Here is a 12,385-nt window from a genome sequence, read left to right as displayed (position 1 = left end):
CTGACGTGTTTGAGAACTGCATGTAAGTTAATACAGAATTTGATTATAGTTTTTTTAATAATAGCAGATAGTGGCTAAATTTTATGTGCTGAGAATAGAATTTTCTTTCTTTTTTGTGAATAGATTTTTCTTTAAGAATGATTGACATTTAATATTCTTGATGCCGGTAGCCTTGCAAGTTACTGCTCACTAATAAAACATCTAGAGAACTACTAAAAATAAATGTCAGAAATTGAAAAGCAAAATAGATATGTAAAAAAATAACACTAAATGCTTATACATTTTAAAAAACTGAATACCATTTTTTATCTAGGGTTATGACAAATCTTTTTTTTTTCCTTTTGCCTCTGTTCTGTGGTATAGTAAAAGTACTCGAAGTCAGAAAACCTGGGTTCAAATTTGAACTCTGTTTGACTTAAGAGCAAGTCACTTCTCCCTCTCTAAACCCCTCATCTGTAAAATGGAGACAAAACTTGCATTAACATACCTCCCAGAAGTGTTGTGAGAAAAGTCATCTCTATTTGAGTCATTTGTACTTCATTTTTGTTAAGCTTAAACACTAAGTAAAAAATAGATGCTGATAATAACTGCCATTTTTTGTAGCTCTAAAGAGCTTATATATATGTATATATATGTGTGTGTATATATATATATGTATAAATAAAATTTGATTCACGCAACTACCCTGTAAAATAGTAGTGCAAGTGTTATCTATATTTTATAGGGGAGGAAACAGGCTTGAGAGGTGAGGTGTCTAGTCTAAAATCACACAGCTGTAAGTAGTAAAGCTGGTATACAGAATGTGGTCTTCTAACTCTAGGACTCCAACTCTACCACAGGACTTAAAATAAATGAAATTTAGGGACCTTGGTAGCCAAAGGGGGCCATTAATACTTAACTGACTAGGGGAAGAACAACTCAGAATCGTATACATACTTTACTCACGTGCCATTCATTATTCTTCATTTAGACATACACCAAGATGCTATTTTGCAAATTTTAAAGGGAGAGAGTACAACTCAAATAACAAATTTACTGGTTAAATAGTTCTCAAAATATGATTGCTTAATTCAAGTATTATGAGCAAATGCTTGTAAGCACAGAGGGTACATATATATAGTATACACATGTATAGTACAAATTTAAGTTAGCCTGTCTGGCTTGTAAATCATCAGGTACCGACTGCTGCTTTATATACACCTTAGGACTATGACAACCTTACTTCACACAAGAGTTAAGATTTTGAAATCCCTGAATAACATTCTCAGTCAACAACTACATTTATCCAAATGTGTATGCAGTCCACAAGAATTACTGAGGCACTTAAAAATATATTGATATCTCTATTAACAAAGATATACTTAATGAATTTTCAGGAACTTTTTTTTTTAACCAAATCTAGAAATTAACCAGTGGCACAGGGATTTTTTCTAGAACATGGAATTTTCCTTCACTTCTCAAAGCCTCCCCAAAGGCTGTCTGTCATTCTCTCTCGGTTTTAGAATTATATCAGACTCTTTATTTTCCCTCATTTCCTGTTCTAGGCCAAGCTTAGCTCAGGTCATTTCAATGATTCTACAATTGCTAATTAAAACAGAAGCTCTTCCTTTCTATTTCCACATTTGCCACATAGTGATGCTGGATCAGAAAGGTGTTGTATCTGGTAGTTGGGAATTTGTCCAAACCTAAGGAACGCTATACCTCCCCAGAGGCTGGGCTTTTCTGCCTCAGGAGACAAGGAAACTACATCAGTGGTTTAAGAACCAACTGCCCACTCAGCCTATATGAAAAACATAAAACTCTTATTGTAAGCGTTTTGTTAAATCATTTGCCAAGTCTGGTTAATTCTCCCTCTACAGCATCTCTCACATTGATTCCCTTATGTATAATTTACACAGCTACCATCCTGGTCTAGGCCTCTATTACCTCTTTCTTGGGACTATTACAGTGGTGTTCTCACAGTTTTCTCTTTGCCTTAAGTCCCTCCCTGCTCCAATCTATCCTCTTCCTGACTTAGAAAACCTCAAATTAGCATTGTCTGTGTTTTATTGTATTTTTAAAAATTTTATGGAAATATTTCCCTATTTCATTTTAATCTGGTTCAGGCTGGGAGTTTGAAAACTGCCCTACATGGCTACAAAACTGATCTTCCTGAATGGCAGGTCTTACCTGCTTTCAGTGGCTCCTGACTGCCATTAGAATAAAATGTTCTGTTTAGCATTTAGAGCTCTTCCCAAGTTGTCTTTAATGTATCTTGCATGGCTGATCCCATACGCCCCACTCACAAACATGTTGCTCCAGCCAAACTGGTCTACATGCTGTCTCCCTCCCATTCCATCTCCCTCTCTGTGCTTTTTCAAAGGCTGCCTCCTCTTCCTCCAGGTCAAAAATGCTATGCTTCTTCATCTCTGCTTCAAAGAACCTTAGCTTCCTTTAAGGCACACTTCAAGTACTGGAGTTCCAAGTTTTCTCTGCAGATATGGTTTTATTAATGGAAATGACACTAAAGAAGATTCATTAGTATCTGCTTTGGTATTATATCCTAAGAACCACTGGGCCTTTCCATTTGACATTATAGCTAAAAACTCTTTATTTGTTAATTCTATTACAATGTGAGCTCCTTGTGAGCAGGGACTGTCTTATTTTTGAAATGCTTTGCATATGTGAAATGACTAACAAGTGTTTTTTATTATTCATTCATTCATCTAGGGAAACTGACCTCAGTGAAATGGACTATCTCTTCATCAGAGATCAGAGTGAAAGAGAAGACAGTGGGAGAGGATATATGGATGGGGGAGAGAGGATGGAGGGTGGAAGATGAGATGAGGAGAGGGGATTCTGAGGTAATGGCTCCATTTTTTTCAGTGGATTATGAGGAAGAGTCCTCAGCTCAAAGGGTGGGAAGATAGGGACTGTTCAGGGGCTGTTGAGGAGAAAAGAGAAGGGAAGGGACAGGAAGTAAAGAAAAGCAGCCTGGGAGAGGAAAACCTTAATATATAATACCAACAACACTTGAAAGGAGAGAAAAATAAGATTAAATTTTCATTTAAATTTATATCTTAAGCGTTCTGGTCATTGTCATAGCTAAGTAATCACAAGACTAAGTGCGAGGGGTGGGTTCATCCAACTGCTGAGATAACTCATGGCAAAAAGTACCTATGACCAGTCACTAGGACAATAATTACGTCATATAATTTAATAGCCAAGTGATTTTTATATCAAAAGATCCTAAATGATACAATTGGCTAGCATAGGTCTTCAATCACAGAAAAAAAACAACACAAAACTTATTTTTCAGTTAAAGGAAGATCCAAGATGAATTATTTTTGTTTCTTCAACTCCCTCATAAATACACTCTCTATTGTGATATACTATGGCTACTGGGTTTCTAGGATTTATCTATTAAACAGAGTAAGAAATAATACCTAAAACATTGATTTAATTTTGATTGAATGAAAAACTAAATGTAAAAGCTGATTTTGTTAACTGAAGCATTTGTTAGAACAAGAACCTGGAACACTTCATAATTGATCATAAAAAAGGGTATTTATTTCATCTTCTCAAACACATAAATTTTTCCTTGATGAAAACAAATATTTACCTATTCTACAGAAATGTATAAAACAAAGTAAGATAATATTTTTAAAGTTAATGTTTTACATGCTATTCAAATAACCTATTTTAGAGAACAATAGGAAGAAAAACATTTTTTTAATATTGTTTAATTTGCTGTACTATACCTGACTGCAATGTCTGTTCAGAAACTTTGGATGCATCAAGAAGAAAATAAAAAGACATTAGTAAAATAGTTATTGTCATAAAATCCATAGTGATGTGAGAAAACATGCTCTAAAATATTTTTGAGATGGCCTCAATTAAAAAAAAAACACAGTCATTTTGAAAAAATTATTTTTTACTAGCAAGAAGTTAAAAATAACTGACAGAAAGTGATTGTTTTTCATCAAAGAGATATCTCCACAGTTCAATAACTTATAGTCCTCTACTAATCTTGATGTATTTCAGAGTTTCATAACTGGTAGGCCATATTATTCCTTGGCTTGCTCCATAGGCTGCTGACATTTGTGTGCACAAGAATTCTTGTGGCCAAAGTAGAAAATGAGAAGGCAGTGAGTGTTACTCTAAAATGACTTACTTTGTCATTTTAAGAGTGATTTAATGTCTGAAGGATTCTGCCATGACTTAAACCTTTTAAGAAAGGAGTCCTGACTGAGACATTTGTTCTCATGGAATCAACGACTTGCTCATATGGAAGAAATGATTAAATTCTTTCCAGGACTTCAAGGTACTATTTACAGCCAACTTATGAATATCCAGGGATTAACAAATGGATCCGTTTGTTTCTCCCTTTTCTTCCTTTCAGCTACCTGCTTTTTCATGGATTTAGCACCACCAGAGGATGGTCGGGGAAGAAAGAAGTGATGAAAATCACTTTTCTACTTGTAACCAGTTCTCCAAGTATGGTGGAAGAGGAAGTTAACACAAATGGGTAAAATAAGATTTCTAGATAGTTAATCAATTTAAATTATTCAAACTCCATGGGATTTCACAACAAATAACTGAGTTGGCTATAAATTACCTTTGTGTCACTTTCTGCTACTGACAACCTCCCAAAATTCACCTTACTATGCAAGTGATTTCCTTGCAGATAATGTTAAAGTTCAAAGAGACCTTAGAAATAATCTAAAAACTTTAGTTTTATAAATGAGTATTACTTGGTAGAGGCTCAATTTCCACTTCTACAAACAAGAAAAACGGAAAGAATAATTTTGTTGGCGTACTATAATAGAAGACATAATTTCCAGAGTTCTAAACAAGTAAGAGAAGCAGTGTGGTAAAGTCAATACAGTTTCAAAGTCAAGAAGAGCTGGGTTCAAGTCCCATCTCTGACATGTGGTGGGTGTGTAACTCTGGTAAAGTTACTTAACCTCTTAGTGTTCCTGGTTCTCTATGTTAAATTCAAATAGAAATGGATCCCTGTGGATGCATATTGACTTAGAAAACCACAAAGAAATGTTTAATTGGTGAGTTTGACACTTCTGTGTCATTAAAGAAATGTTTAATTTATTTTGTTAGCACTATATTTTAATCAACCCCAACATAATAATTATTAGAAATACTCATGCAAAATATAAACTTTACAGATTTTTTTTTTGCCTACTTGTGTTTTCAGGACAGAAGATATTAATTCCATCAGTAAACAAAGCAAGAGTTTAAATGTAAGATGATAAATGTGCATACCTCGTAAGCCTCCAGTAGTTAGTAGTGCTCGGGCTTTATCTGCTAAGTCACTATTTAAAGTACTCCCCAAAAGCAAAATGTCAATGGCTTCTTGCTTGGAGCTGTCAAAGAAGTTATTCTGAATTGTTCTGGTTACAGAACGAGCACCATCTTTTAACTTTCCAGACTGTGGAGGAAAGAATATGCAAGAATTCTAAGCAAAAAATAATTACTGTAACTCAAAAGGACATTTTGAAACTTGGTTTAGTTATGTAAGGAAACTAATTATAAGGTAAATTTTTTGTTTTGGAAATGTCTACCACTTATTTTCTAACCGTAATGATTTGACCTCTGTCATCTTTTTATTAGGATGAATTAGAAGGTGATAAAAAAGTTCAGTACAATGAGTTAAACATGAACAATGCAAAAACTGCAAGCAATAATGGATTCTGTGCAGAAACTTCCACATTATAACATAGCTTAAAAGTATGGCTGCTTTACAAAATAAGAAGCTTAAAAGGAAAAAGAATCCTCGGTTCTGAAATTCAAGGACCTCAAATATATATACACCCTACCAAAACATCATTTTGGGGTTAAAGAACAAAGAAATTAAAAAGATACTCTAGAGCAAAGCTTCTTAAACTATGGGTTGCAACTCCATATGGGGATCACATAACTGAATGTGGGAGCCGCAAAAAATTTGGCAACAGTAAAAGGTTATATATACATATGTTATAGATCTATAATACCCATTATTATTATTAATACCCATAATTTCTCAGGCAAAAAGGGGTCCCGAATGGAAAAAGGTTAAGAAGCCCTGTCCTAAAGTAAGAATTATTAATGTAAACATTCTATATTACTTTAACTCCAAAAAGAAATTTAGATGTTGCTTACAGAAATATTTTATGTAATCTTTACCTTAAATATTGTTATTTTGTTCCATAGATAAATAGTGAAAGAGAAATAGCATGGAATCCTTGGAATCAGAAGGCCTGGGTTCAAGTCCTGTCTCTGACACATACTAGTTGTGTGACCATGGTCAAGTCACTCCCAGTTAAGAGTGTCTCTCTTCAAGAAACCCTCTAAGACAATAACTTAGAGATGACTTGCTAAATTCTCTAAACTGAAACAGTTCATCAATGGAGGTTAGGGTGGGAGTGTGGGGAGGGAATGCATATATTACTAGCCACCAAAGAATTTCTAAGCTAGAAGAGACTTCGAAAATGACCTAAGTCTCACTGCCTCATTGTTAGGGAACTTGGGCCTACCAATGTTCAATTACTTGCACAAAGTCACACAGCTAATTAGTGCAGTGGTATAACCAGGAACACAACTCAGATTTGCTGATTTGGGTCCAGCACTCTTACTACAATCACTTTGCTATTTAAAAACATATGCTAAGCTACACATCAAAAAAGATGACTTTTTAAAAAACTATCCATGGAGTTGGTTTATTTAACCATAAATATAATTTTTTACCAACAAAAAAGATGACTTTTTAATATAATCTTTAGTGAACAGTCATCAGTTACATAAAAGTGTATGTGGGATCAACTATGCTATTTGATTTAGTTTTGTTGTAAGAACATTTTGGTGTCTGGTCCTTGCATTTTAAAACCTTCAGAAAATACCAGTGCTCAATTTTAGCTTTTTTAAAGAGAGTATTTCTAAAATATTAAGATGTGTGCTTTTCAGGTTAAATAGTAAAATATATTTTTAAAAATCACATCACTGAATGAAGGGTGATTGTACAAAGTAACTGGATTATACAAGTAATTGGACAAACACTCAATCTGGTTTCTAAAAATCGAATTTCTCTATTATATACAACATGTTCCAAAAAGACACTCACCATCGTCAGGCAGTTAATCGAAAGGAACCCAGAAAAAGCAAAAGAAAGAGCAGCTGAGATTAGACTTTAGGACAATTAAGATGAGTATGATTTTTAACATAAATATTACCATATTTACATATCATACATAATAATTACATAATAAAATAGAGAGTGAAAGGGGAACAGGAAAACTCAAGAGTTTTCCAGAAATATCTAAATAGGGAAATACCACTAAGAGCCAGGTGAAACAGAAAAGTCTTGATGGAGGTCACAATTGAAGTAAAATAAGGATTCTGAAGCACAATGAGTAAAGAGTGCTTCTAAGGTCATGGGAGACAGCTACTACAAATGTAGAGGGTTGGTTGGCTGCATGTTGAGTTCAAGCAACACCTGGGAATTCAGTTTGGTTTGCACATATATCACATGTAAGATGAGGCTAAGAATATGTGGGTATTACCGGCTCAAGAAGTTTGCACATTACTTAGAAAAAAAGAGGGAGCCACTTAAGGTTTTTGAGCAGAGTGACAGTCAAACCCGTGTCTTTATGAAGACTATTTGGGCAGAGATATAATTAAAGAAGGGAGAGTTAGGAGACAGGGAGACCAACAGGGAGGCCATGATAGTCTAAGGAGGGCCTGAATTAATGTGGTGACTGTGTGAAAAGAGATGTGCTAAAAGTTGCTACTGTGTTAGCTAAACTGCGCTGGTACATGAAAGAGACAGGCCATGATCTTTGGGCCTTTTTTTCCCTCCCAATGTATGAGGGTTTCGATCCCTGGTGTGGCTTCCTTGTCAAATAAGGCATAAAGAACTCTAGCCTATGAGAAGGTGGTGCTGTTGAGGATTGTCCTTCTGAACCAGCACTGCCACTAAGGTGAAGGTGAAGGGGAACCTCATGAACCAGTGACTGTATCCTTTTTAATCATATCAGCACATTTTAAATTGGATTTTTTTTTTGTAGTACCGAAACCTTAATCACTGGCTCAGAGTGAGCTAAGTTTCTCTTTGGTGTCAGTCAGCTGGACCAGATCCTAATGGTTGATGTATGAGGTTCAAGTCGGGGAAGGGCAATGCTATGGCTCCAAAGCCAGAGGTCAGATATTGGGAGTGGGGTGGTCTGGCCCACTGGGGATGTTGCACCATTGGCTGCACAGGGTGACTCCTCTTAGTGGGAAAAGGAGGGGACCCTTACCCTGCAGGATTAGCTAAATGGATGGTTTAGGAGGAACATGACAAGGGGAGTAAAGGTACTGCAAAAGCCAATATTCTCAGACTCTTGCTAATGTTTTTAAAGAGGCTAGATCAACAGCTGATGAAAATGAAAATAAATTATTTCAGTACATTATGCAAGTAGAGACAGATGTGAACACTTGGTTGATTTACTTTTAGCCAGTTAAATCAGAGGCCCAGAATTAAAGTTAATCTTGTCTCTTTTTAGGTAGCTAAGGTGGAGAGTTTGGCATACCTGAGGTCAGAAGGGTGAAGAATTCCTCTATAACCTGTTCCCCAGTGGGGGTCAGCAAGGGAAGGGGGTGATATTCCTAAAATAAAAGGGTTTGGTAGCCTAGATCTATGCTCCTCCACCATAACCTCTCCATTCCATATGCCCGACCTGTGCCAGAAGCAAACATCCTGACTTTTAGTGTCAGGATTTAGCTACAGACCTTCCCTATCAGTCTCTTACAAAGGCCTGGGCAAACCCACTCATGACATTTGAAGAAGAGAATAGGACAGCCAGTGAGGCACCAGAAAAAGCAGTGCTCTGGGGATGCTGAAAGAAGGCATGCCTTTTGGTGTCCCCTGATACAGTAGGCAGGTGAGAATAAGCATGCTGTCTGATAGGAAGTATTTCAGGTCACCTTCACCATTCTTTCTCAGAAATGACTGAATCTTCTTTCATATTGCTAGTTTAATGGGCAAAAGCCTGCAAGAGTCCCCCTTCCCTGTCTTGGGGCAGCTAGGCACTCAATATGCTCAAAATTCAATGAGGCGGCTACATGGCACAACAGATAGAGCTCTGGGCCTGGAGTCAGGAAGAACTCAGTTTGAATCTAGCCTCAGACACTTACTAGATATGTGACTCTGAGCAGGTCACTTAACTTGTCTCAATCTCAGATTCCTCATCTGTAAAATGAGGATAAAAATAATAGCACCGATCTCCCAGTGATGATCAAATGAGATGATAATTATAAAGTGTTTAGTACAGTGCCTGGAACATAGTAGGCACTTAATAAATGCTTATTCTTTTCCCCTTTCCCCTTTGATGTCCATCACTATACTTATGACGTAATGTTGGCTAGGTGAACAAAGACATGGTGGTAAAGGCATTAGATTAGATTGTGATCTTTATTTCTGTAGAAAGAGCCACCATCCTTCTCATTACTCAGATTCACCTCAAAATCATTTGTAACTCTTCTCATTCCCTAAATTCCCCATAGCCAGTCAATTGTGAAGTCTTACAGATTCTCATCCTCTCATCCAATCCCTTTTCTCTAACTAGACATCTACCACCCTATTTTAGAACTTTATCCCTTCTTGCCTAGACTATTACAATAGACTCCTAAGTGGTCATCCTGTTTCCGATCTCCCACATATATGTGAAATTGTTCTTAGGAATGGTATTAAGTATGAGCCTTACCATAGCATTCCCCTGATGAAAAAGTGGCTCCCTATTGCCCCAGGGCTAAAATGCACAGAGGCCTTCACAGCCCATCTCTCCAGACTGATTTCACATGACTCCATCACACCCTCCATATCACAGTCAAATTGGACTACTTGTTGCTTACCCTATAAGACATTCTGTCTCTTACCTATATGGCTTACCTTACCATAAGGTTGCCCCAACACCTGGATTTCTTTTTCCTTTTCCTCTACTTCTTGGAATTATTACCAGCTCCCTTCAAAGCTCAGCTCCAGTGTAGTTTCCTGATGGTCCCCCTTTCTAGTTATTAGTATGCCTCACACCACATATATACAGAAAATTATTTTGTATTTATTTCACATATGTATGCTATATCATAAAGTATTTATTTATGTATATGTACCTGATGAAAAGCTCTTTGAATGTGACTACAATTTTGTTTTTATTCTTAGTGCTTAGCACATAATATGTATCTAAATGCATGTTGAGCTAAAATTGGATTTGTCAACACTGGAAATTTAAAGTTATTGCATATAATGCACTTCAATATCCATTTTCTTGCCCTTTTTACCTTAGCCTTGCCTTCCAAAGCTCCAGTGCCTGCATAAATTTTGCTGATTGAGTCACCATTCACAGACCACATTGACCGAAAAACTTCTTGGAAACGAGTCACCATCTGAGGCTTTTCAGCTAAGCCAAAATCTTCCAGTTGTTTGGCTAGCATCTGAAAGAGAAAAGTAGAAATTTTACAGAAAAAAAGATTTTATATTACAATCTACCTCTAGGTTATATTATGATACTACCTCTAAAGTGAAAAAGAAACAGCCTCCTCACTGATTTATAGGAATAGTGTTTATGTCAATGATGTTCAGATCTATTTCTCCAGTTCTCTCCCAATCTTATACCTCCAATGGCCTTATTGGGCATCTTGAAGTGGAGGTTCCATTGACATCTCAAACTCAACATGATGCAAACTGGGCTCATATCTTTTCCCACAAACCCTCTTCTCTTCCCAACTTTACTATAATTATCCAATGATGCCACCATCCCCCAAGTCACTCAGGCTTAGTTTAGGTGCCATTCTCAACTCTTCACTCCCTCTTACCCTTCCTCCTCCATCCAATCTGTGGCTAATTCCCATCAATTCAGAACATCGTTTGTATGTGCTCCCCTCTCTCCTCTGACACTGGCACAACCCTGGTGATAGCCCTCATCACCTTTAGTCTCAACTACTGCAATAGTCTGCAGTTGGTATCCTTGCATCAGGTCTCTTCCCCCTCCAGTCGTCCATCTTTCACCCCCCTATCAAAGTGATCTTCCTAAAGAGCAAGTCCAACTGTGCCAATACCCCCTTTCTGTAAACTACAGGGGCTTCCTATTGCCTTCAGGGTCAAATATAAAGTCCTGCTTGGATATTAAAGCCTTTCCTAACCTGGTCCCTTCCTACGTTTCTTGTCTTCTAACATCTTCCTCCCCTCTACAACCTGCAATCTAGTAACACTAGACCCCTCTTTGTTTCTTGAATAAGACACTCCATCTCAGTCAGTCAATAAACATTTATTCAGCTGTGATGTGCCAGGTACTGTACTAAGAACTGAGGAGACAAAGAAAGGCAAGCGATAGTCTGTGCCCATTAAGGAGCTCGCCAGCTAATGTGGAATAAATATGCAAACAATCACCTGCAAAGAAGACACACACATAAATATATGATAAATAGGACATAATAAACAGAGAGAAGACATGAAAATGAAGAGAAATTGAAAATGCTGTAGGTGAGATTTTAGCTGGGACTCAAAGAAAACCCGGGAAACTAAGAGGCCGAGATGAGGGGGGAGGGCAGGGAGGTGCAGGGTCTAGTCAGGGGAGGAGCAAATAAGGGGTGAGGGACTGGAGGTCACCCAATAGATGAAGAAAAGGGTTTGAAATTAGAGGGCAGTAGGGGAGGTAGAATAACAACAGACTGTGATCAGATAAGGGAAAGTCAGAGTCCTGGGAGAGGGGAGAGAGAAGGCAGTTAATCATTAAGAGAAAACTTTAGGAAGATTATCCAAGTCAATAGTGTTATGACCTCAGGGTAGGGTCCTTTCAGAGTCTAGAGCAGTTCAGCTGAGGGAGCAAGAACTAGAAACTGAAGAGCAGATACTTTCATCCCAAAGCAGGAAACTAGGCTGGAAATCTGATGGATTGGTGCTCTCTCTCCTTCCCTGAGCCGAGGGAGGCTGGTGGGATGGGCAGATGCTTCTCCTCTTCCCATAGGAGGCTGAAGCCCAGGCAGGAGACATACGCCGCTAAAATGAAATGGTCACAATGGAGCTCTCTCTCCTCACCATAGCGGCAGGAGACTGGCATGTTATTCTTTTCCAAGGGAAGCTAGAGACTAGGCAAAAGACAGGATGGTAAAACACTCTCCTCTCCTTCCTTCAGAAGATGGAGATCAGGCAGGAAATGTTCACAACTTGATGTTAAGGCATCCTCTTCAACTCTTTCCATGCCTCCAGTATGCATGACAAGGTGGCATGACACTGGATGGCAAGGTGCCCTGAAAATGGGTAGTTGTCTCCTCTCAATGTGGATATAACGATCAGTCATACTCCCCCTGATCTGTTTGTGGGACAGAAGTCTCAGATCCCCTCCTCCCGCTCAGGTTAGCAAGGTCACGTGGTTCCAAG

General features: G+C 37.7%; 1 protein-coding gene across 8 annotated transcripts in view; it reads right to left on the bottom strand.

Annotated features, from left to right (window-relative positions):
• The window catches only part of SYNJ1 (synaptojanin 1), a 120,195-nt gene that overhangs the window by 48,002 nt on the left and 59,808 nt on the right, over positions 1–12,385 (bottom strand). For 5 of the 8 annotated variants that reach the window (XM_043995321.1, XM_043995320.1, XM_043995314.1 and 2 more), the window contains exons 11-13: positions 10,288–10,440; positions 5,260–5,425; positions 3,741–3,764 (exon numbers count right to left, since the gene is read on the bottom strand). In XM_043995321.1, coding sequence (XP_043851256.1) covers positions 3,741–3,764; positions 5,260–5,425; positions 10,288–10,440 — 343 coding nt within the window. The remainder of the gene's footprint in view (positions 1–3,740; positions 3,765–5,259; positions 5,426–10,287; positions 10,441–12,385) is intronic. The other 3 variants (XM_043995319.1, XM_043995317.1, XM_043995316.1) reach the window with 2 other exon arrangements.

Source organism: Dromiciops gliroides, chromosome 3 (assembly GCF_019393635.1).
Source record: "Dromiciops gliroides isolate mDroGli1 chromosome 3, mDroGli1.pri, whole genome shotgun sequence".
NCBI classification, from domain to species: Eukaryota; Metazoa; Chordata; class Mammalia; order Microbiotheria; family Microbiotheriidae; genus Dromiciops; species Dromiciops gliroides.
This window is presented reverse-complemented; position numbering and strand designations above follow the sequence as displayed.